This window comes from Argopecten irradians, chromosome 2 (genome assembly GCF_041381155.1).
Source record: "Argopecten irradians isolate NY chromosome 2, Ai_NY, whole genome shotgun sequence".
Classification (NCBI taxonomy): Eukaryota; Metazoa; Mollusca; class Bivalvia; order Pectinida; family Pectinidae; genus Argopecten; species Argopecten irradians.
In genome coordinates this window covers 7,614,368-7,641,199 of record NC_091135.1, presented here as the reverse complement: position 1 = coordinate 7,641,199, position 26,832 = coordinate 7,614,368, and the positions used below count along the sequence as shown (strand labels likewise).

The 26,832-nt window shown below is 35.2% G+C and overlaps 3 protein-coding genes across 3 annotated transcripts in view; 2 read left to right on the top strand and 1 right to left on the bottom strand.

Annotated features, from left to right (window-relative positions):
• Positions 1-26,832, bottom strand: part of LOC138314329 (ubiquitin carboxyl-terminal hydrolase MINDY-3-like) — a 350,037-nt gene that overhangs the window by 317,907 nt on the left and 5,298 nt on the right. The window contains exons 9-12 of the mRNA XM_069254611.1: positions 26,472-26,544; positions 26,052-26,124; positions 25,658-25,820; positions 23,196-25,154 (exon numbers count right to left, since the gene is read on the bottom strand). Coding sequence (XP_069110712.1) covers positions 25,005-25,154; positions 25,658-25,820; positions 26,052-26,124; positions 26,472-26,544 — 459 coding nt within the window. The 3' untranslated portion in view covers positions 23,196-25,004. The remainder of the gene's footprint in view (positions 1-23,195; positions 25,155-25,657; positions 25,821-26,051; positions 26,125-26,471; positions 26,545-26,832) is intronic.
• LOC138314312 (uncharacterized) lies at positions 1,879-10,242 on the top strand. Its single transcript, XM_069254594.1, has 2 exons — positions 1,879-2,030; positions 5,157-10,242. Exon 2 carries the CDS (start codon positions 5,264-5,266, stop codon positions 7,463-7,465), a length of 2,202 nt encoding a protein of 733 aa, XP_069110695.1. The 5' UTR covers positions 1,879-2,030; positions 5,157-5,263; the 3' UTR covers positions 7,466-10,242.
• Positions 12,605-20,257, top strand: LOC138314311 (uncharacterized). The gene is made up of 6 exons (XM_069254593.1): positions 12,605-13,478; positions 16,333-16,476; positions 16,973-17,017; positions 17,388-17,449; positions 18,755-19,043; positions 19,463-20,257. Exons 1-6 carry the CDS (start codon positions 12,804-12,806, stop codon positions 19,640-19,642), a joined length of 1,395 nt encoding a protein of 464 aa, XP_069110694.1. The 5' UTR covers positions 12,605-12,803; the 3' UTR covers positions 19,643-20,257.

Here is a 26,832-nt window from a genome sequence, read left to right as displayed (position 1 = left end):
AGAGGCAGATTATTGAGCAGCTTTTCCAATGGGTTAGATGTGACAATTGAACTTTGCATTTAAAATCTTTCCTCTCAAAAACTTGCAATCTTAACCAAAGTGGTATTAATTTTATAGTTTAGATAATTTTTTTTCAAAACTTTCCTGACTGATATTAACAAAACGGATAATATAGTTACACGCTAACATTAAGATCTCATTCATCTAGGGTTTGATAAATTCAGAATCTTTCAAATTTGAGCTTCTCCCACGTTCTTGCTATCGGTGGAAAAGTAAAATAAGAAATTCATTGGACGCCACCAAAGTCTACTGTACCCATCTCGAGCATAACTACAATAAGAATGAAATAATTACAGTAGGGATGAGACAGATAACAGTTCAGTAATTCGTATCAATCCACACTTTACCTCAGAGATATATTTATTAAATAGTAACTGTAATATAGTACCGTGTGAACATTCTTTTCCCACTAATGACAAATATTGTTATTTCTTGGATTAGATGACATGTTTCATGTTTAGTTTTCGCTGGTCCCTAGTCACCAAGTACCACAGGCGGTTATCTTTGATTTTGGCATTGGAGCTTTGTTACCACGAGATGTACTATAAAAGGGATCTTTATAGTTATCAGGGTTTTTGTTCAAGTAGCCAAGTGGTTAAGATGTCTTGACTTCTTACCACAAGTCCTCCACCTCTGGGTCACGAGTTTGAATCTCATGTGGAGCAGTTGCCAGGTACTGACTGCTTGTCGGTGGTTTTTCTCGCTCATTCATCCACCATCAAACCTGGACGTCCTTACATGGACCTGGCTGTGAATAGAATGTTAAACTAATAAAACCCAAACCCATCTTTTTTGGCTGAAAGAAAATCCTATAATTTGACAATTGAATTTTGCTGTTACTCATTATGTTCAAATTTACAGAGATTGATCGAAAACAAAAAAGTGTGGTAATTTTAACAAGTTGTTTCTTGATATAATATAAATCAATTGGTTTTTTCGAAGGAGCAAAGAAAAGAAGATAATAGGACCATTTAATGACGAAGGCTAAAATGTCGTAAAAGACGAACCAGTGACAAACTAACCTAAATTAATATAAATTCTAGATGCAAATACTCTGGGAATATTATGAAAAAACCAACAGACACGTGAAAGTGTTGAAGTGTAAAACCATTAACAATAGTCATGTGTTCATCAAGTGTCTATCTCCAATAGTCGTTATGTCTACCCTGGAATGAATATTATGGCAATCGCAAAAATGAAGCCATTTCAGTTAGGAAAAAACTTACCATTCACAGGACTGCAGAATATATATATGTCAGTAATTTTTACATTCAGATTTTTGTTGGTGACATACAGAACTTCATGTGTTCTGGCCACTCCTGTGCTTAACTTATTATTAGTTACCTACAACAGAAATGGTTTTGGATAGTTCAACACAAAGCTTAGAAAATCCTTTTTATTTTATGTGATAAATTTGTTTACAACAAAGAATGTCATAATTTGAAAAGACACACAATTATGATCATTATTATTGATAATAATTATTTATTCACCTGAAGCACAGATCAACATAAAAGCTGGAATACAGTTTATTTCAAATGGAGTCCTTGTGTAAAAGTAATAATCGAATAATATTGCTACCATATTTACAAATTATGTATATAAAATGAATGTACAGTAAAACCTGTCTATAAAGACCACCCAACTTAGGGACAGGAGGAAAATGGTCTTTATACACAGGTTGAATTGTATGGTTATAAATGTTTAACGACTGAGGTACCCATTGACATTCTTGTTTTAAATTTAGTATGTCGATAACATGATATAGAAAGTCCGTTTTCCGTTTCCGAGCCTTTATTTAGACACCTGTGTTTCACTTCCCGCTTCAATGGCGACAGGCTTTCACCTGGGACCGGGTCACCTGTGTATGACGCTTCATAACGATTGTCTCCCAACCTCAAAACGGAACATCGCGATACAGTATGAACGACAGGGATTGTTGAAATAAATGACACCACATGATACGTCAGGTAACATTAAACTTAAAGAACAAACTATTGTATGTCTAATGTAGATAATAAAATCATTGTGTAGACTAACAGGTAAAATGCACAATATACAACGTCATGTACTTATTTTGTGTCTTACGAGAGGACATACACACGTAGAAGGTGTCTGTTATACTGTAAGACCACCAAACATCAACCATCTAAGAATCTTTCAAAGCCGTAGTTGTGATAAATAGTTTAAAATTAAAAATCGGGTTTGATATTTTAGAAGTAAGCTAACCCTGCTTTCATATGGTGTACCTGGCGAAACTAAGGTGAATGGGGAAAATCATACCACGAAATAATACTCCAGATGTTAACCTGTACGTCTTTATATCATAACACCAAACATATATTTGGTGTTTGAATGTTTAAAACCTGTGAAAATAGGAGTTTTATGTATTGTAATAAATATCTTCTTTTACCGTGTATTTCAGCATAAAGAGCAAACCGTATTTTTTTTCCGGAAGCATCGTTCAATTACGACTAATTAAATGTGGACTGTACAGCATCAATATCATATTTGGATAACGAAAAATTATGAACAGTATCAATCTGTTTACATGTAAACTTTAAAATGTACCTTCATGAAATATAAGCGCATCGTTTTTTCGTAGGAAAGAAATATTTATTTTCCTTTTTCATAAATATACGGGAAATGGCATGAGAAATAATTCCCGATGAAAACATTCGAATTTGAAAGCGAGACAGTAACAAATTGTGAATTTTTATTTTACAAATAAAGAGGTCAAACGACGGCACCCTGCTGAACACTATCCTAATTTTTGACACGAAATTAATTTGAACATGCGTATCACAGGGTGCTCTTTTGTGTTTTGATTAAAAAGAAGACAACAAAGAAATAGCTACATTTTCAGCTTGAATATGGAACATTAAGTTTAAACTGCTATGAATTATCATTTGGTTCCTTTATGGGTAAAGAACTTGTCGTTTTATGAGTAAAAATTCCTCCATATCAACAAAGTACTAAACCAGCTAAACATCGTCACACCCAACACAAAACATCTCCAGCACTCCATAACAACTGATATGCCTTTCGCTGAACCATCTATAACAAATAAACTCTTTATCTTTGTTACTAAATTCTTAGTATTATCGGAAGGTTTGACCCATATCTATTGTATTACTGGTATTCTTGTTAATGCTTGTAATCACTAATCCGTTGGCTGCTTCATTAAATCAATATCCTATTAACAACCAAGGTCATCCATTGACGGTCCCGTGTATTCGATGTGTTGCGGGCGTGATTTAGCCTTTTTAGGAAACTACAGTATGTGTCTGTTGTGACTTTTTGTAATAGTAGAAAACTCTTAGTTATCCTTTTTTATAGTGCTATGTCACCGAAGCATACTGTCATGGACACGGAAAAAGCGCAACATCCGGTCACATTATAATGACAACGGGCAAACCAGTCTTCATACTTCCTTTATGCTTAGGAGCAACTGCCACTTTTATACACAATGATGTGTCTTGACTAGGGGAAAGGACCAAGAACCTTCCTCACAGGGCGAGCGCTCAACTAATAATAGTCAGGCAACAACAGACAATAGTAATAGGATAAATGGAAAACATAATATCCCAAATTTAGTCGCCTTTTACGATAATGTAATGGGACAGCAGCTAAGATTCTAACGCGCTACCTGCAGGGATATGTCTTAACCAGGGACAGATCCTAGCGATATTCCCGCAAGACGAGTGCTTGACTCATGACTAAAAGTGCGAAGGTGTCAAGCGAGACATAAGATTCCAAATTTGGTAGCCTTTTAAGATTGCACATCAGTTACAGCATTAATGCCCTAAGTGCAGGAATCTTATGTAACCCATTTTAGGATTCTATTTTCTTTAAGGTGATCGTCTTTGATCGACGAAGTTTCAGGCTAAAAGAACATTAAAATTTGTATATATATCGGAAAAAAACCAGTTGTAATGGAAATTAGATCAGTTGGTTTTACTGTAATATGCCAGAAAAGCCCATGGTGGTGAAATGCGTGTGGAGTGTTCAAACTCGCTCGCTGTCCGCCATTACACATTGTGGTCGAACTTCTTGTATGCCGAACCCTGTCCCTTGCTCGTAGAGTAATGCTACCTTTGTCTAGAACTGCTCAAATCGCTCTGACAATAGTGTGTTTACCTTATTAGGTGAATTGGCTTTTCTAAAAAAAATCATTTTATCACCTCCTCAGTGGTTATGCAGTTCATTTGTTAAACGTGCGTGACGTTGGCTCGGGTATAGATACAGCGAACATACTTTACCTGCTGAATCGTATTGATCAACGATTTATAATTACAACGGTATAGATTAAAATACTAAACAATGACGTGGAATTTGTCAATATTTTATGTTATATGTTTCATAAGAAATGTAGAACAATACATTTATGCCATATTTTGCTTCTTGGTTATGTAAAAGAATTAGCCTGAGTGAATTGTCCCTTTAAGGTGATCGTCTTTGATCGACGAAGTTTCTCTAATAGCTTAGCATGTGTTGGTTATTTTAGAACACATTTCCCAAATCTATCAGTAGTTTGTCTTAGTTCTAATAGATGTTTATAACAATTATACTACTATTAGTATATTTCCAGTAGAATACGATGATTTATTTATCAACCCGAGGAAGGAAGAATCCTGAGGTCGAAAGTCTCAATTTGGCTTCACTTTCCTCCGCGTCAATTTAAATCAAGAGAGTTTCTGTAACTATAATTTTTGATGCACTCTCGGTCAGTGAAATTTAGAAGTTTAAATGCTTATTTAGGGATGGATGACTTGATACAAGAGTATGAAACTAGGACTTAAAGCTATGATTTAGCAATGTCATCTCCCTCTTCTCTAATAGGTGTGTCTAACTGTATGCCATATCATGTAGTAGTTTCAGTTACCCTTGAAGACTCATTTTAACTCTGGATTTGTTTTTTTCGGATCGAAAAAGTATTGATAGTTTTTGGTTGATGTACGTTTCAGTTTGTTGTGGTTTGCCCATACCAATTAAAGCAATGTTGAAATATGTTAAATCGTATTTTGCTATTTTGCATAAAGCATATGTACATTTGTATATTATATTTTTTTATCTATCATTAATTTTTTTTTCAGGAATCTTTATGCAAAGCTGATTAACAACGGTCATCTAAGAATACTAGGCAATGGCTCGGACTAAAGGCACAATATTCTTGACAATTTGATCATACGAACGATTTACAATGAATTTCCTGGATCTTCCGGAGGAAATAAAACTCTATATCTTTCAACGTATTCCAAAGAAAGACTTGGATACGACTGTGCGCTTGACATGCAAGGCGTTCTACGACCTAACCTTTGACCCAAGTCTATGGCATGATTTCGAGGTTAATTGGTACAGGTTAGATTCCCAATATAGTCTAGATTTGCTACAAAGAATATCTGAACACGTTGAACATATTGGAACATGGAACGGTTCACATGATAACCTAGCTATTCTGGTCGACAAGAAGGTCACATTTTCTGGTTTACAGAGTGTTGACCTTGACCTAGATTCAGACGATATTGAACATGTGAACCGTTTTCTTTGTCGACATCCCACAGTGAAGGACGTTTCTTTATGTGGTCCGTGGAATACTATCCTCGATATCATCCACACGCTTTCAAATGTGTCCGGACTGAATTTGAGGAAACTCCATCTTTCTTGTACGGACGAAGGCGGATGTGACAATGGTGACTTTGATGGGCTGATGAAGTTTGTTTTACAGCACATAAAACACTTGGAGATACTCTCTATTCATTGCAAAGATATACCAGATGACGTAGCCCACTCTTTGCTGTCTTTGAAAGACATCACGTTAAAAAGAATATCGTTATGTGATTGCTCTCTCATTACACAGGCTTCCTTCATAGGAATGGAAAATTTCACCACACTTGTCTCTCTCTCCCTCGACTACACAAAAGCAGACGACAATGCACTTGAGCAGATTTCTCGGACTTGTCCGAAGCTACGAAGCCTGTCCGTAGAAGGTTGTTCGTTAGTAACAGACGTGGGTTTTGTACATATTGCTGAGCACTGCAAGGAACTCCGTGACTTATTCGTCAATAGTTTGGAGATGCAAAGCCCAGAAGGACGAAATATAACCGACCTCGGCCTGTCGTCTCTAGCTCAGGGATGTCAACGACTTGGACGCCTAGTTATAAATAAATGTCCGGGGGTAAGTAGCACTGGTTTGACCGCAGTTGCCAAACATTGTCGAGACTTGGAGGAAATCAGTGTGGCTGAATGTTTGTCTGTAACAGATGAAAGTGTGATGGCTCTTGCGGTTCACTCTTCTAATCTGAGAAAAGTGAACTTAAATTCGTGTCTGCAGGTAACATCTGATGCTGTCAGTAAACTTGTGGTCGGGTGTGAACATATGCATTCTCTTCATCTCGAAACATGTAGGTTTATGTCGAAATTAAATTTCGATGGCATTTTAGCCAACGTTGATAATTTAGCGATGGATAATGTTAACACAAGGAATGGTAATGTTGACGATGCTGCAACAGAAGTTGAAGGGATATATGACACTATTACATCTTCAAAACGCACCCAATCGACAGCAGAACTTGACTTGGATAAAACTGTCATTGTAAAACAAAACAATCCAAATTCTCTTGAAAGTGACTTTCAAGATCCAAGAAACGCTGTAAGCACTGATTACAGCGTTGTGCCAAACAATAACAAGACGGAGTTGTCTACTCTTGAATCAAAGAACTCAATGCAAGGTAAACAAATCATAAAAGAATCCATCGAAAATGCATCTGACAATCAAAATATTGCAAAATCAGGAACTGCATCGGACGAGTCTTTAAGCAAAAACTCTGCTAACATAAATGAGAACAGACAACAACGTAGACAAACCAATCATATAAAGGCAAATATTCGCGATTACAATTACATTACTCCCAAACATTCACATATACGTGTCTTGCGTTTCGGGTATTCGTCTTCTCTCACCGACGTTAGCGTAAGACAGATAGGTCGACATTGTCCCGACCTCGTCGATCTGTCGATCAGGGGATGTCACTCTCTGTCGGACTCATCTGTCCGATTCCTCATTCAGAGGTGTCGTTCGTTGCAGACGCTGGACATATCGGGCGGATCCGCAGTGAAGTCTACGGATCTTACCGACACTTGTCTGTTAGCTGTCTCTGAATACAGCTCCGCCATGAGAAATTTATTCGTTATGAAGAATGATCTGATCACTACAGCTGCTGTCAGTGCCGTCCTACGAAACTGTCGACATCTCGACAGTTTGTGTGTTTCGTGTAGTCGTAAGTCCGCAATTACGCAAGAGAAAGCAATAGCAATGGCAAAGACATTACCTCGCAGAGTGAGAGTGTCGATGGACAATCGTGGCTGTATAAATGGTACATTAGTGATGAAATGTTTGAACTGATGTGTTGGAGTGCTGATGATGTTCAGACTATTTGAGAGCGAATAGACTGATGATAACTGTAGTCACAACGAGATTATTTTTTGTTACATAGAGTTACCTTTATCTTGTTAAAATGTGATGACTGTTATGTCAATATCGATTTTAGGAAAAAAAACCTCATTTGTAATTGCACTTACAGGTAATACGCTAAATATCCCACAGGACGTCCTTAGCTAAAACAACAGCGGGTAGAACGTTAGATTATTGCACTCCAATTTACGTTTGTAATAACGCAAAGCTCATCAAACGCAAGTTTATAAAAATATCTTTTAAGCATCCCTTCTGTTATGAGGCAATTGTTTTGCTGACAATGATTTAAGCCAAGCATGCTTTAATTAAAGCCTAACTACACAGTAAACATAATACATTAAACATAACAGTAAACATTTAAGCATTGATATCATTATTTTTTAATTTCATCGGGGTATGAAAAAAAAATGTTTGCAAACTGTGTGAATCCGCGTAGCGGATTCTCACAAAAGTGTGCAAACAATTTTTTTTTCATACCCCGATGAAATTAAAAAATAATTATATCAATGCTTATAATTAATTTTAAATGACATTATGTTTAAGGATGTACTCCTCTGAGAAGTCAAAATTTTCTTGTATTAAACTTTTTTTCTCATATAAATTTTTGGAAAGAGGAGTTCATACCATGAAAGAAAATGGAAGAAAAAACATATGTCCGTGTGCTCGTTTTTGAGTTATTGTCACTCAAAGATACCAAACTGACAAAATAGTGGATTTTATTGGAATTTCGCCGTTTTGACCACATACACTAGAATTTAAATCCACAATTTCCTAATGAGGTGTTTGATATGTATGGATGTTTGTAGAATTTATTTTCCAGTAGCCTTCATTAAAAATATATCAGTTATGATTAATAAGAGTCATATTTTTTCTCAAAATAACAACATATGCTACCCCTACCCCTTAATTTTGAGCTCCAAAATGCACCATTTTCAGCCATTTTTGTCAAATTTAATACTTTATAGAAAAAGTTCTGGTATTAAACTTTTGTCAATAGTTTGCATATCAATAGGGAAAGGGTTGTTCTTTCTTAATCAGGCAGAAAAATGGGGGGTCCGTGTGCTTACTTTTTTGCCCCATTTAAATATATGTTATTTTTCAATATTTTTGACTGAAAAATAAAAGTGCTCAAATTACCATTAAATGTAAAAATAAAGTGACAAAAGTGTATCATTTCACACATTAATGTTCAATATTTTAATTAACATGAACTCAGTGAAGATTTACAGCAAAAATTAACTCGATACAGCTGAAAATGCTGACGCTGTGAAGATTTAAGTAAAAACAATTTAAGTGAAAAATGGGAAAACGATGGCTCTTCTCAATGCCAAAAAAGACACAATTTCAAAATGGCCGCCAAATGGGCCATTTCTAAAAATCGCTGTGTAAAAAAATCTACTAAAAATAGAAATGTAATTTTTTGACAAAATTTGCTACAGACCACATGCTACAGATATTGATAAATCGTATTTGAAAATCTCATAACGTTTTTGATCTATGTCGAAACGAGACTTTAACGGGACTGAAACCACAGAAGAATACATCCTTAAGAAGAAAAACACACATAAAGGGATTTTTTTTCCGAATCAATACGCAACGTCAATGTCTCTATTGTGACGTCACGATAATGTCGGAGTTTCGCGCCATTCTCGGATTTTTTTTTTCATAGTGGTATGCAAAAAAAATATTGGCCAATCAGAAAGCCAGATTTTGTATGAAAACAAAGAAAAATTAATTATAATACATTACATCCGTGATATGCATTTTTATATTCTCAAGAACTTTAGAAGAAAAAATGCGTTTGAGTTTTTAACATTTTATGGTAAAATTATACAAATCTGTATTATTCATTTTTTTAAATCTTTACAAACAAATTATTTTGAAGCTTCCCTTTCATATTTGGTCATTTTATTATATCGTTTTGGAAGTTTAAGGATTGCTTACCTTCTTTTGTAACAACATTTTATTGCTGGTCCTTGAAAGATGAAACAACCGTCAAGTGAAATAACATTTGCTTTGTTTTGTTGCAATTGTCCTATCGGTGCGTGTCGCTTTTGTAAGCAACGATCACGTTGAATGGCGAGGATTGATTGGACTATAGCTTCGGTTTACTTGCAAAGATCTACCTCAACCTGGCGAAGAAATTGTCATAAAACATTATTGTTGAGAATCTTTGCTCAGATTTAATTAAAGTGACTAGTCGGGCAAAGAAAACCAGTCTAAATGCATTCATTGGCCTTCCAAAAGTTCTCACATATTAATACGACGGCCGAGTTCTGCTAACGTTTCCCAGTTCTGACCATTAAAGTAAAGAAAAGTAGAAAGCATTGAAAGCGCGGCTGCGTGTAAATGTAACCACGGTCATAGTCAGCCGGGAGAACGTTTAAGGATTCCTATACTTTAAATTAATTTCTTCGTACGCGGACAGATTTTGGCGAGAGATTTTATTTTTCTATTTCATAAGAAATTATACTGGATACATTCACACCATTTTTACCGACTTTAGCCATCCTTGCCCGACTGTTCACTTTAATGGTTTCAAACGTATATTTAGCATGCTTGAATATTTTTATACTATTTTGATCTGTTATCATTATTGACGGATCGCCAGCTGTCAATCAAACCGCACGTGACTTTGCATTTTGTATTGTGTGTGCTACGATGTTTGCTCCGACATTGAATAGAAACACGTGCGCTTGTGAGCACGAGGCGTGCATTATTCCTTGTGTGATTTGAACAATGCTGGTTACTCAGAATACAAAGTTGTTTAAAATAAACATTCAATGTCTGTCGCTGATGCAAACGATTTTTATGACTCTTTACTTATTTGTTACATCAAAGAATGGATCTCGACCTGGTTCAACGTTTGTGTATTACATTACTGAAATAGAAGAATTTTGCTATGGGTGGAAAATTTAACTAAATGCTCGAAACCTATTTACCAACAATTATTCGCTCGAAACCTATTTACCAACAATTATTCGTTCTTTTTTATTATTTCCTTATACATTATTATACATATGGAAACTAATCAAACTAGTAGCTAATAATATTGCGTTTAACTTCTGAAGAACGTTGACAGTATATCACACCTTTCATCAATGTTATATGAAAACCACCCATTTTCTTTGATTGTTTGATTTCACTTGAATATTGCTATTGATTCAGAAGTATAAATATACAAATAAATATAGGATGACACATGTATATACCCATAAGTTCGCATATAAAACTTAACCTGTATATTTTGGGTTTGTAAATAAGACATGACTAGTATGTAAAACAAATCTAGTGATGATGTCAACCCTATCGATGTTTGGGACCAGCTGTTACCATGATAGATACCGGATCACTAATATCTTTCAACGTTCGTTTTACTAAAGAAATCTTAAAAAATCAATTATATATTGTCAACATCTACCAACGGATAACAAAACCAGCTTACCAACGCTATGGAAATCTGTACAGGCTTACTAAGTACTAACTGCATGTTCTCGTTGTTGGCTTTTAAATCGTGAAAAATACAAAAAAAAAAATAGTTTGAGAAAGCTACATCATTAAGACTGAACTTTTGTTGTTATATAAAATTATGATGACTTTTATTTTCGGTTCCTAAAAGTTCTATGAACACAAAAGCTTCGTAAAGTCACTGATAAAAAGATATCTAGAATTTATAGTTAGTGTTTTTTAATCCCCGTTATGAAGGTGATTTTCTGAATGTCTCCTTAAAATTGCTTTAAGACATTGTGATTGCTCGCCAAACAGATCAGAACTAGCGGACAGTAGCTAATACTGGAGGATGACGCTATTAAAGGACTTTAAGTTGCCATGTGTTATCAACATTTGACATTTAATGATACCATTTCTAGAATGCGAGTTGCATGCCCCTGCAGATGGAATACAATGGCTTTTTTCGATTTCTTATCAGTGGTCGCCCTTAGGAGTTTTCCAGTTAGTCCTAAGGACCGACTGACCCTAAAAGTTACTGGTCCTGACAGAAAGTTACTGCTCCTATACTCCTTACAAAGTTACAATTCATCCTTGTAGTTTATAGCAAAGTAATAGTTTTACTAACAAAAATATCCACCTATATGTTTTAAAATCGTAAGCTCTCTACAAATTTGTTTTGTACAGTTTGACCTTAACCTTTCTACAATTCTTCTGCCATTTTTCTTTTGTACAGTCTCTATCTGGACCAAAACGTTGCTGGTCAAAGAACCATTTACATAGTTACAATTATCTGCCCTACTATAAAGTTGCCGGTCACGGGCAGACGGACAGGCGTTAATTTCGAACGCTGTTTCTTATATTACGATAATGAGAAATTCTGTTGGTTGTAAAGCGTAATTTCACTGGGGTCTGTTGTAGAAAGTTAGAACACCCCAGCAAACACACTCAAAAGGCCGAGTGCTACAAGAATGTACGCAAGAATACAAATTCTCTATCTGGACCAAAACGTTACCGGTCAAAGGACCATTTACATGGTTACAATTATCTGCCCTACTATAAAGTTGCCGGTCATGGGCAGACGGACAGGCGTTAATTTCGAACGTTGTTTCTTATATTACGATAATGCGAAATTCTGTTGGTTGTAAAGCGTAAATTCACTGGGGTCTGTTGTAGAAAGTTAGAACACCCCAGCAAACACATTCAAAAGGCCGAGTGCTACAAGAATGTACGCAAGAATACAAATTACTGATATGCCATGGAAAAGACACAGGCCAACTTAACAAGATTTACGTATCGCGTATTGAACCTTTGCCAAGCGAAGATGAGGACAACCCCTACCAAAAGGGCTAATGTTAAGCCATATGCTAAGACATTCAGATAGAAATTATCATGAAAAGATTTAATGAATCGTATATGTTACGTCATTCCTAAAATGGTGAATTGAATTGAGACACTGGTGTCCATAAGTTTAACAAAAAGATATTAGAAGGTTTTTTTTAATTTTTGAAGAAAAAACATCTATCCCCTTTGATCCTCCTTTTGATCATTTACAATTGAATATTTCTAGCGATTGACATATGGTGTCGTTGGGCTTTCATACTGCATATGCCAGGTGTGCTAAGCGTCGAAACATAAAGAAATCAGCACATCAATGCTTGAGACAGAAGGCATTTCGCACGGAAGAAAATGTTTGGACTATAGTCACTGACGTTAGCTATATCAAGATACAAAATAATCAGAACGGAAATTTTATTGTGCAACTATGCTGGATATTTAATTTGTTTTAAAACTAGTTATAATTGTAAGCTAAGAAACGAATATGGCGACCTTATTTACAAAAGCTTTGTTAATATCTTTAATAATTTGTGTGACCTTTCCGTACTCAAACTCATCAGAATTGTTCGAAAAACGACAGAAGCGTGGTTGGAGTTTAGAAGGAATGATTCAAAATATACTGGACAGCATTGATGGTGATTCAGAAACTACAACGGAGACAACAAACGTCACAACGCCGACAAATGTCTCCACAAATAGCACAACGTCATCACAGATGTCGTCGACATCATTTGCAACGATGTCGTCATCCCCTACACCTACAGCTAAACTTGTAAATTTGAACTCCAGTTCCACGTCGTTGAGTTCATCATCGTCTGTTTCATCCACAACGCCCTGGACGTCGACTACCGAAGACCCAAAATGTCGAACAGATAAATCACTTGAAACAGTTTGTAACGTTTCGGAAGTATTAATCGGTGAAAATTTTTGGGATGTGTACTACGTCATGTTTTCTGATGACGTTATCCGGGCACTTTTGTTTGGTTGTTCCAGTGGTCACTGGTGTTTGGAGGATAAATATTATTTTTGGGATGCTCTAATGATGGAGAGGGCGGAGAGAGTTCTATATTCTCCATTATTCAAAGCTGTGTGTGAAATCAATTCACTTACCTGTCTTCATGATTTCGTCGACAACTTCACAGAATGCAAATTATACCAAGTAAGTATACTCATATATTTATATCAGCAAGCAAGCAAGGTATTCTGTATTTATATATTACAGAGTTATTTGCCCTTGTGGATAGGAATTGATTGTGACGTCATGTGTTTACGAGCGTAGGGTCATACTTTTAAGAGAAAACGACGTGAACTTTACTCACAAAATATAATGTCACAATGGATACCTACCCGCAAGGGAGCTTACTCTGTAACATGCAAAGACGGAACATTGCCAATGTCATTTGTCACAATGAAATAACTACTTTTGCGAAATAAGTTGACATTTATTTTATATTTATGACCAGCAAAAATGCTCCGAGGTCATTACCTCAAAAGACGGTTTACGTTGTCATATTCTTCATCCAACGTATGAAAAGGATTGTTTCTCATTACTTTGCACTCGTTGAATCGATTTTGTGTTTTTGTTAGTTATAATATTGGATTTTCACGGTAGTGTAGATCTACTATATAGATGTTTTAGTTTTAAATTTATTAATGTCCTCTAAAAAGATAAGCAAAGTCACGATTTGTTTTCCCTGTTGAACTGTCAATACATTAAAAGGAAACTAGTTACAATGAACGAGAATAACACAATATGAAGGAACCATGTGATCACAACAGTCGTAATTATTTTAGCATGAATGCTACCAACGCTAGTCATTGGCCCTACTCTTTGGAATTCCGTCACCCCATATCAACAACACGTTTGAACCATCACTACCATGTACTAAAATCATGATATAGTTTAGTTTATACAAGGTGTCCCATAATTCATGTTAAATGCTCAAATTGCTGTAGTTTTTGACATACATGGGCAACGAAAAAGATAGTTATGGTATATGAAGGCATATAATGGAAAGTTTTGTTGTATGAATATTATAAAAGAATAATTTGATTCTGCTAAAAAGCATTGACGTCATAATGACGTCACCTCTTTTAGGACATTGGCACGTCATTATACAGGTAATGAGAAATGTCCCATACTTTGTGAGACATACTGATTGTGGTTCTTTAATACCCCAATGCGAAAAAAGTTCCTAAAATGACATATACTATTTTATTATCTGATTTTATGAAGAAAAGAAAAATTATGATTGCAGGCTTTTGCAAATAAAATCTTGGTTATTTACGTTTTGTATTTCACAAATTTTGAAAGAGTAACATTATTTAAGGGACACCCTGTATCTTATTTGTTTCAATACCTTTTGGTTTGTGTTTGGTCAATACATCCACCATCGAAACTTAGACGGGTACTATGTAAAAGTTACAGTTTAATAAATGCAAATAGAATGTTTATGGGTCATATTGTGTCATTTTGATTTTTTTTTTATAAAGTATGAACACATTTTTATCAGTCAGTGATATTTTGTTGACACAAAGGGGCTTTCCTAGATATTATCTTGATCTACAGAGAAAAAATACTATTGTCCATTGACTCTGATTTCGATTGTATTTTTTCAGTAGATTAGATTTTTTTGCACTTTCTTAGAGTAGGTCATCTTCAAACCGCTGCACATAAATTTACTGTTTGATGTCTAATTAGGTATGCTCTTTATATTGTTTGCCTTAAAAAAAATATCTATTAATGTTTTGTTTAAAATTTATTTCGTGAGAAATGTCCACAGTCGTGCTCATCCCTGTCTGGCCCCAGTTTCATCAAGGTTCCTAATTATAAAGATTAGTAATATTTCAATATATGTACATAACAGCAGTTAGGGCAGAAAACTCCTGTAATGCTTTCCAACTAATGGAGTTTCATAAAATTCAGGAATATTGATGAAACCTAGCCTTGAATGGCTTGAATTGATAATAGATATATTTACTATTTTGGCAAGGTAATGGCACGGTGTAAATTTGTTGAATAATCGTTTGTAAAAGGACGGTTTGTTCGTTTTGGCAAGCTTGGGTTTTACTACATTTTGTGACCCTCGGATATAAGAATACCCCTATACTTCATATCCACATACATTGTATGAAAGAGTTGTAAGTATTGTTCATGTATTGGTTGTTGGTAATTTGCGTCTTATCTATATGATGTTTCCACGAATTCATTGATTTAGCCCTAAGTAGATATTAGTTTAGCAGAATTACAGATGGACTCTATGTGGACTACAGAGACATACATGTAATTTGTAAAAAAAATGTGTCTACGTGTTAATAATAATTTTCCTTCCGTATTACAACAATACAGGTGAGTTGTCCGTTTGAAAGACTCCCTGTGACAACGTTACAAGCCATCGTTTACTCTCTCTCTCTCACAGGGATTTATTTGAACTGTCATCATCCAACGATATGTCCATATGTCACATGGCAGAACAATAGCACTGAGTACATGTATGTAGAAGAACAGAATTTGATATTGATTGACAAGAAGCAGTGCTCTCTAAAATATATTACTTGTCGATTTACAGTTTTGTTTATCTGTATTGCACAAAAATATACTTGACATGTTTCAATCTTTGACAGTTCGTGTAATTTTCATTCGAGGTTTGTCAAACTAAAGAATGCGATATCTAATCGCTACAAAACAACAACTTTAATGGCATTAGATAAAAATGAAAAAGTGAGAGACCAAAATAGGAATTAAAATTACCAACAACCAAATTAATACTATAAAACTCTTTCATGCGTGGTTATGAATAATAGGGATATTGTAGATATACTACACGAGGATCACAAAATGTAGTAAAACCCGAGACATCGTGTATTACAACAATCATTATGACATAATGAAAAGGAAAATTAAAAAAACCTAAATTCGCAGGGGTATGTTTTAGTTTTGGTGTATGAACACATATACTGAATAATTTTAGATTTATCATCGTTTTTTAAGAATAACATTTTTGGGTTTGTAGAGAATGCAACTTGCCATGGAATCGGTCGATATGTTATGTAAACTGCAGAAGGAACCAACAACTACCCCTGAATGTGTACAGCACGTGCTTGCCGCCCTGCACGTAACCATCGTCGACATTTTACGAGATCAAAATGAGAAAGAGGTAAAAACTGAATACTTTTCTTAATGGCTAAACATTAACCATTGACTAAGAAGTAATTTCTATTGATGTAAATTCTGTTACAAAAGAAAATATTTATCATTTCATTTTCAAACACAGACGCGCCTCTCGCAAATCGGTCCTTCCATTTATACCATAATTTGCACAGTATGATTTATATTGTACACCGGGTATGTAGAACAAGTCAATCGTATCATTTGGTGTCTTTTACTTTATCGTATTTAAGGATGCTCCATCACCGACAGAGCATAAACGATACTCATCATTTAAACAATAATTGGTGTTTAATCGTTTATATAAATGTCTGATTAACACAAACAAAAATGTATTATGCTTTTGGTGCATGCGCTATCAGAACTTCATTCCATATAGGACATAGTACCATTTGTCAGTAATGGAGCATCTTCAAGTATTTTATGTAGTTAATGGCGTTTTACCATTGTAACATTAATTTAGTTATGTGTATTTACCGTTACAGTCCAATGGTGATGACGGGAACTCATGTCTAAGACCAGAGGCCCAAGTAAGAATTTTTGAAATCCCGAATTTTCAAATTCAAACAATTATCTATACACTCTCACATCCATACATACGTACGTGGTTAATTTCTTTCATTAGATACTATTTAAAGTGCACGTGGAACCTCTTTAACTCGAATCTAATTTAATTCAAAGTCGTCATGGTCTAATCATAACGTTGTAATTCAATTTGCTATTCGGATAACCAAATATTTGGATTGTTTCGCAGATTAAGGTACTTCGAAATAATGAGGCTTGACCTTAAACAGCTTGGTTTAATTGATACATATCAGATACATCGAAATAATGAGATTTGACCGTGAACAGATCGGTTTAATTGATAGATATTTACATGTCTAACTTTGGTTTCCACAGATTACTCGGACTTTCCTTTGCCTTGAGTTAAAGTGTCCGGGAAATGTTCCTGTATTAACAAGGTCAGTAAAAGTTCACTTTAATTTGGCATTGATGTCACTATTTTTTTAATTTTATCGGGGTATGAAAAAAATTGTTTGCAAACTGTGAATCCGCGTAGCGTAGCAGATTCTCACAAAAGTTTGCAAACATCAATGTCTCTATTGTGACGTCACGATAACGTCGGGGTTTCGCGCTATTCTCGGATTTTCTTTCATAGTGGTATGCAAAAAAAATATTGGCCAATCAGAAAGCCAGATTTGGTATGAAAACAAAGAAAAAAATAATTATAGTAGAATGAGAAACACCTCAACGCATACAATTTTTGTGCATTTATCAAACCAGCTGACACACAGCTCCGTATCTTTATATACATTTCAAACAGATTAAACAGTTTAACGACAAATTTTGAATCAATAAATAATAGTGTTTTCTATTGAAGCTAATTGAAGACAATGTTTTTCTTATTTGAAAGTACTCCATTCTTTACATATATGACAACATTAGGACAACATCGATACTCCAGGGGTTCCGATCACATACGATCTCTACACCCCTGAACTATCTCATAGTAAAATTGAAGGCAGCTCAGGGGAACAAATCTGAACCAATCACTGGCCTGCAAAAATTTTCTTTGAAGACTACAGAGAGAGCGACGCCTAACTTCAAAGTCACACAGTCAACCACAGTGTACCGTTATACGGCTCTTTTGATGTAGATCAAAGGACTAAATTACCTGTTCTGTTCTGTTGCCTCCAGTTTTACTATGAGATAGTCCAGGGGTGTAGAGATCGTAAGTGAGTGGAACCCCTGGAGTATCAAGGGTGACATAAGGGAAGATATAATCACATGAGGAAAGGCAAAAATAATATTCCAATAATCATCTAATTAAGCTAATCGCGCTCCAGTTTTACTATGAGAAAGTCTAGGGTTGTAGATATCGTAAGTGAGTGGAACCCCTGGAGTATCAAGGGTGACATAAGGGAAGATATAATCACATGAGGAAAGGAGAAATTAATATTCCAATAATCACATGATTAAGCTAATCGCGTTTTAGACGCTGAAGAAATTGTGTACCCTTATTATGATAATCAACGATATTATTTGTTCTCCTTTACGCATGCTATTCATATAATCACCTGATGTATACCTTTATCGAATACTAATGATTGTTTATAATATTGTATATATGTTTTATTTATGTGTGTATTACAAAATAAAATAATAAATTTGAATTGGTATTACACAATCGGGTCCAGTTGGCCTCTATTACACGATGTATAAACTCGATCATTGTAATTGTATTCCACGATGGTTCTCTATTTTAGTTTTGAGCCGTGGAAATGGTTCGTTAGCGACATAGCGGATATTTCCATACAGTGCAGCTATCGGAATGATGTTTGCCAGGACGACACCAACTTTACCGCCAGTTCATCTAGCTCATCATCATCATCTAGCTCATCATCATCATCATCATCATCTAGTTTGGCATCATCAAAATCATCACAATGGCATACAGGGTCATCGTCGACGGGGGCGTGGACTGATTTTGGCCATGATGTAGGAGATGAACCGTTCGGTGATCAGAACGAGGAAGAATCGGCGTTAGAACATAATGTAAGTGGCAACGTTGATTTTATGTTTTACCCCGTATCTCTGTTTCCAAGCTGCTGAACAACAATTGTATTATCCATAGGAAACCATTATAGATTTTAAGGAATGTTCTTTAACTAATTTAACTTTTGTAATACTTTTCTATCGGTGAATTTAAGTTAAGGAAGTTCATGAAGGTAATGAAACTGGGTCCAGTTCTCAGACAAAAGTGGTCTAGAAACACAGTATGCAGCATGCACTGTATGACTTATTTCAATGATGAATTAGCTCATTACACGCAAGTGACCAACGTTTGAATGTTTATAAAACTACATGTATTAAAAAAATCATTGCATCCCAGAAAAAAAAAACATGACACTATTCCATATATGGAATAAGGTACTGATTAAGGTAAAGTGTGATTCATTTTTAATTTATTTTAGCAAGAAGAAGAGGATAAGTGGGAGAATGCATATGATGCCAACATGTTGCTAGGCATGGCCGTGACGTCACTGGTTCTGCTCTCCGTAATGGTGGTCAGTTTCTGTTTGTGGTGGCGAAAGTTACACCGTGACCGCGTTGTCAAGGCTGGCTACACACAGCTGAGATGTGACGAAGCTTAAAAACTACAATACGGAAATAACTGAATCAATTTATTTTCGTCGAAAATTAATCTGGCGAATACAAATTACGGGGATAGTTTTCTCATATGCATTCGATGTATGTGATATTTGTGACGGTGCACGCGGATAGTCCCATGACGAAACCCCGGAAAAGACCTTTTGGTATCGATATTCTAAAGTTTCATGAAACAGTCAAAGAATTCTACGTTGTGACACACGTGCTTTTTAATTTCTTTTCTTTCTATAACTGTGCTATTTATTATTTATTTATTGACGACGAAAAAATCAAGACTACGGATAGAAAATATCTTCCAATATCACAATCACTGCTTTAATGATTCAGAAACCGGAGAACTTTTAGAAGATTTTTTGCGGGGTTAAAGCGCGTCGTCTTTGGAATTCAGAGTACAAGCTTTGAACAGATTATTTTCATCAGATAGCAGTCGATTGATATCCATTGCAGAAAAAATAAACAAAAATAAACTTCCAGTAGAACTTCGTGAACTCTCATATAATATTAACTCACGACTGCAGCTTATCTACATGGAATTTTTTTTCCATTTCATATTGAACTCGAGTCGATACATAGATATTAAAAATATTTCTTTACATTAATATTGTGTTATGTTATGAATCGTTTATACATTTACACTTTACATGTTAACACACTTTCAAAAGTAATCGCACTTTCAAATGACATTTTACAATAATTGTCTTACATTTTGGATGGCGCTGATCATGGTCCCGACGTCATGCGAATCCTTCTTCTTCGACTGTTTCTACCACGGTATACAGAGATGAGATATGCTGACTTGGATGAACAATTCCCAGTCCGGAACCATTGCAATACTATTTGTTGCAGTTAAACATATATTTAAAACTGATATTATCTTGTCTATTGCTCATCTCTCCCACCACTGTCGCCAAATCTCCTGTACTCTGGCCTGTTTTCGTTCCTTAGCGTCATTAGCTCTACCAGAACAGCCTGCTTGGATAATAAAGACCAAATGACAGTGTCTTGTCTTTGATTAGTCATAAAGTGAACAATATAGTAAAGGGAAACTGGATGCATATATTATAATTTACTCTGCCAATATCCTGTAGCCAATACTACACAACACTCAACACAGACCTTACCTCACTGCTCTCTGGCTTTGACTAATTTCATGAAATTGACGTCGTATGGGTTTCCTTCTATTACTTTTTCTTCATAGGGTGTCCTGAAACTATGACAGACTTTTTAGAGCTTCCAGACTTTTTAGCGGACACTTTTAGCGGGAGACGCAGACCGGAACCAATCAGCTACACGCTATTAAAGGATTGTAAGATTGCATTTAATGGAGATACAAATGCAATCTGTGTGGCAGATAAATATTCATAGCGGGCGCTCTGCCAACCACAGATTGCATTTATATCTACATATTATATTTACATTTTACTTTCTAGTTCAAAGTAAAACATAATTTAAATGCAAGTGAACATTTGAATTTCCCGCTTCAGCCATTTAACCTCAACAGTTCAATGTGATAAAAAAGTCCCTATAAAAAATTGAACAGATAACAAAATTTCAATGTTTTTCGATAGCTATTCAGTTTCCTTTCAATTATCTAGACCTTTCAAGATTTTTTTTATAAGTTTCATAACCAAACTGGTTCATTCAACAACAATATCAAATTTCCCGCGCGGACTAACATGGTGTCAGTAAACAAGACTCACATCCATTTATGCAGATATTACTTCACCAAGTCTAGGCTGCATTTCTTGGCTCATAAATCCGATGTTACACTGTCTACTGTTTGTCTTAGTTCTTCCTTCTACTCTCACTACTGACAGGCTGGTACCAATTCTCCTGTACGTGGGTCTGTTTTCACTCGTAGACATCATTGATACCACGGTACTCCCACGGAACGCTCCACCGGCACAGCCCGCTTGGATGATAAAGACCGAAAGACGATATATTGCCTTTGATTTAGTGAAATAGTAAACTTTCTAAAGTAATCACATTTCACATTAACTACCTTTACATTTTGGATGGTGTTGATCATGTCCTGTCATCAGGTGGATCCAAGAGGGAGAAACAGTGTATATATTTTAATTTGCTCCAACTGCCAATATCTTGCTTTAGCCAGTATTCCACTGCATTTACCTCACTGCTCTCCGGCCGTAACTGATATTCAAGTCGTATGGGTTTCCATCTATTGCTTTTCATGGTTTTCTGAAACTACAGAGCAATGTCGTGAGACCAGGTGTACCTTCCTTCTGCTAGAGCCACTGAGCAAGGAGAAAGGGTTACTCTAATTCATCCCTAACGTTGCCAAGTTAGATGGAGTCAGCAATACTGTGCGTCGTAGACAGACTTCAGCTGGAATTGTAACATCTAAGGCACCAAAGACGAGCTTATTCCCAATTAAGCAACTTCCTTGAAAACATGCTCGCAGCTCTAACTGATCTTGGATGTTCTTCGATTGCATGAAATGGGTTCCTTCTTTTGCTTTTCATGGTCGTCTGAAACTACGGTGCATTGCCGTGAGACCAGGTGTACCTTACTTCTGCTAGAGCTACTGAGCAAAGAGAATGGGTATGCACTAATTCATCCCTAACGTTGCCAAGTTGGATGGAGTCGGCAATACTGTACGTCGTAGAATGGAATGGTAGCCTCTCAGTCACCAAAGATGAGTTTATTCCTAATTTAGTAACTTCCTTGGAAACATTTTTCGCAGCGCTAACTGATCGTGTCTGTCTTTCCATTGCATGAAATTGCCTCTGAACTAGTTGTCTTCACTCCTCACGAGTCAATATCCTTAATATTTTACCCATTTTCGCCTTAATCTTTGCCTTCCCAATTTTCATACAATTGTCTTCTATTTAAGTTTTGTTTATTTTCCTTTCAAAATCGTCTTTGCTGATTATTTTAATATTGTTTACTTTTGCCTCCATTGTTTCGAAATCCCAACAGTCGCCCAGAACAAGTATCTGCCTGACTGGGCCCTTTCTCTGTCATATGCCATTGTAGTGGTTTTGTTTGCTTCTTCTGGTCACACGGTTTACATTGCACTTTTCTGGTACTTTTTAGGAGTTCATACAAATATATTTTGCTGTCCCTCTTTAATCAGTTTCAGGTTTGATGTATGAGGTTTAGTGTTTCAAAATTGAAATAAAACGCATTTTTCTTATAAAGAAAATCTCATAATTTATTGAGTAACATGGATGTAAAAAAAATCAAAATAATTAAAATAAGAACCATGCACGAAGGCTTACTTATGTTTTTGGTAATATCTTTTTCTTTAAGAAAAGTTTCAATTAACGACTTAACAAACAACTTGACAATTGTCATGCTTGGTCAAAGCACACCTAACATGTGTATCGGTAAATTTGTCAATATCTTTATCTAAATACTGTGTGGTAATTGGTTTTCTTGAGTCAAATTAACACGGGTATTAGACTGCCTTGAGTCAAAAAGCCGAGTAAAAAACTGTCAGTATGCAACTGCCCACATGATTCGAACCGCACCCAGAGTGAGGGCTTGTATATGTCGGCATCTTAACACTGCCACTTTACTGTGTGGTAATTTATTTTCTTGAGTCAAAAACTTTAAACAACAAAAATGAAAAATTAAATTTTAGCTTACAAAGTTTGATTATCTAGCTATATGAGCATTTATCTTTTTTTTTCTTCATTTTCTATTATTTCACAGAACAATATTAATGGCCATATTCATGTCCCACAAATAAGCAGCTACAGTTGAACTTGCAACAGTCATCACAACTGTTTCTTAGTGAAATAAATAAAAAATAAATAAATTAAAAAAAACTTGGCCCCTTGTATGGTATCAAAGGACACTCCTCATTTTCTTATATCATCGACAGCAAAAATACAGTAAGTCAAGAAATTTCATGCATGCAGTATTGAACAAAACATTGCCCAAAGGAGAATATATAGCTTATATGAAATATAGAAACACTGCTATGTAGTGTATAACCACCAAACCATCTTTACCTGGCTCAGCTCTGAAGACACATTTAGACTCTTCTAAATCAAAGACTAGACCATTCCATTATGAATTTTCAGGGGTGAATGATTAAAATCAATAGACTGATGGTAAGTTTACTGGCTATTAATTTTTACATCCTTATTAAAATTATAGGTTCTAATTTTATTATATTTGGCTGTGTGTCTAGGCAATTGATTATATCATAGAAAACAGCATGCTATGTATAAGATGTATATACGTAGGAAGTTATTGTATTGGGGAGGCAATAATATAATTTGTCTCCTTGTGCTAGCTTAACTCTCACCAGTGTATATTGATATCTCACTGAAATAACCAGGAAAAGGAGCTAGAATACATTCAACCCTATTTGGATTAAAATTTGATTCATGTTCAGCAATTTTAAAGGTGTTAAAAGGTTAAAATAGGAAAGGGAGCAGTCCACCCATTTCCCACTTAAGTGACTTTATTTCAAGAATAATTCAAGGCATACAGAAAATGATGTGTTGGGCAGTGATGGAAAAGATGGAAATAGAGAAATTGGAAATTCCATTAAAATAAATATGATATACAACTTTGGCAATTCAATTCTCATTTAACACATAATTCTGTCTAACATCAAACCGGGTAAAAAACTACAACCTATCAAAGCATATATCTTTCTTCTGTTTATACATTGGACAGCAAGTACTTTTGTCAGAACATAAAACAATCTTTAATTACATCCCTACAAAGAGATCCCAGTTTAGAAATCACAACTGTTGAAGATTTGATCTCAAGACAATTATATCATTATTGCAATAAATCAATTAAACAGAAATGGTCCTCCCCATAAGCCCCAATACAACAAAGACTGGTGCGGTTATAACATCCCCTTGTACGACGCCCTTCCCCTTTAGGAACATACATGCAATATGTATCTGCTGGTAACAAAGTACCTCCAGACACTGATGAGTTTGACCAATATTAATAAATTTAACCATTAACCAAGTGGTTAAAGATGCTCCACCGCTGACAAATGGTATTTTCTTACTATCAAAAACAGCAGCTGACGATTTAGTATTTTTCTTCAGTTAGAAAAGTTACGTACTTTAAACCATCACCACCATTGAAAAGTTTGAGCTTCTAATTTTACTTCAAGTTAAAAATATAAAAATAATTAATTGCATCCCGAAAAAATTCCGTGGCACTATATCCTATATGGAATGAAGTGCTGATTACGTATGCACCAAAGGCAAAATAAATAATTTTATTTTTTGTGTCAATTAGACATATATATACATGATTAAACACCAATTATTGTTCAAATTATGAATGTCATTTATGCTCTGTTGGCGGTGGAGCATCTTTAAGAAATAAGCACCAAAGCATCCCTTAGTTAAGAGATGGTATGTGATTGGAGTTCCAAGTAACTTCGATTGTCGGCCATTTTGTCTCCAAGCACATTTTCATGGTAGAAACATCTGTGATGATCTGGACATCAAGTTCCTCTGGAATTGTAGCCTTACCGCTTTGATAACGCACCTGAAAACCAAAAAGTTTTTTTTTTTCAAATAAAATCCAACATCATTATCCATACTATCTGAAAATGATCGCTATATAAGTGAATTTGATTGCTAAGAAGGTGATTTGATGAGATCAATGAAATCTCTGGTTTAAAAGGGGACTAAGAAAATAAGTTCCAAATATTTAAATCAAATTGTTCAAAGAGAAAGATAATAATTTACAACAGTGAAAGCACCAGAATTTTCAATTAGTGCATAAGTTCATACCAAATGTCAAAATTACCAATTTTTACTTTCATCTTAGACATTTTTAAGACATATTAAAAGACAGAAGAAAATATACCCTGACATAATTAAATGAAGATACACACAGAGTTGTATTGTCAGTGCCCCAAAAAACATGCAGGATAAACACCCACAAAAAATGGTCTATCGTATCACAACTACCAACATTATCAGTGAAAACAAAAGAGCCAATGGATTATACCGTGAATCAGAAGGGTGTGGAGAAAGTCTTCTTACCTTGTTTTCTATGCATGATCTAGCAAGTCCATTGTAATGATACAAAGTGAAGGATCTAGGAGTGTCGGTAGTGCTCTCCCCTGGATAGAACTCTTCCATGAAACAATGCATGGTAATTATACCCAGGCTCTCGGCATCCAACTTAGTCGTCATAATGTCGACACTAATAAAGAAATATTACAGCTGCTATTAACATCTGATCATTGCCCACATAAAATTGTTAAGAAATGGACTAAATTAAAGTATTTGTATGTAAATACAAAAATACCAGGTCATATATCATTGTCTCATAAAAGTATTACATCGATTAAGAAAGTAGCAGATAATGTGTTTGTACAACACAAAATTACCAGGTATTGCTCAAGTTAAAAGTCAAAGTAAAATTTCAACTCACTATTCTTTCTCTGACACCAAATTTAAGGCACTCATAAGGTCTGCCAGCTGAATGGTAGATATGAATCCATTTCCTGTAAAAGACATACAGAAAATGATTGACAAGAAAAAGAAAAATACTTCAGATCAAAATTACTATACTAAATATATTCATAACTATTTCAGATCCAAATTCAAACCGTTAAACAGTTAGACTGCTTGCTGAATGAAAGTATTTTTTGTTACATTGATCTTTTCTGGAAATCTTCGAACCGTTGTCAATTCTTTTGGAGAAGTTTATGAATAAAAAAATATTTTCAATTGAGCATAACTACCTTTCAATGTGCAGTAAGAAAAAAATGAGCAAAAAAAATTCCACAAACTCTCTAGTCAACACAGGCGAAAATAAAAACTTGTTAAAAATTAACTATGATTTTAGTACCTTCTGGATCAAATGACTGGAATATCTGTTTAGCATTAAGATGAGGGGATTCTCGCACCACTAGATTCTCCTCCTACAAACAAAATTCAAAAATATTGTTAGGTTAGCATAATAACATAGCTTTCGTAACATGTGGCAGGTTTGTTGGTGGAGGAAGCCAGAGTACCTGCAATAAGTCACTGACCAGCAGTCAGTACCTGGCAACTTCCACACATGGGATCGATTAGAACTTGAAACTTGGAAGAGGAAGGCTTGTGGTGATATGTCAGGATACCACTCTGAAATCATAGCCTTTATTTTATATATCAAAACAAAGTGCCTTTTATTGATTAAACAATTATTTTCAAGTAAATGATGTAAA

Excerpts from the sequence above, each read along its gene's own strand:
- LOC138314312 (XM_069254594.1), top strand. The coding sequence starts at position 5,264 with ATGAATTTCCTGGATCTTCCGGAGGAAATAAAACTCTATATCTTTCAA.
- LOC138314311 (XM_069254593.1), top strand. The coding sequence starts at position 12,804 with ATGGCGACCTTATTTACAAAAGCTTTGTTAATATCTTTAATAATTTGT. Across the intron at positions 16,477-16,972 it reads GAGATCAAAATGAGAAAGAG|TCCAATGGTGATGACGGGAA; the intron begins GTAAAAACTGAA and ends TTACCGTTACAG. Across the intron at positions 17,018-17,387 it reads GTCTAAGACCAGAGGCCCAA|ATTACTCGGACTTTCCTTTG; the intron begins GTAAGAATTTTT and ends TGGTTTCCACAG.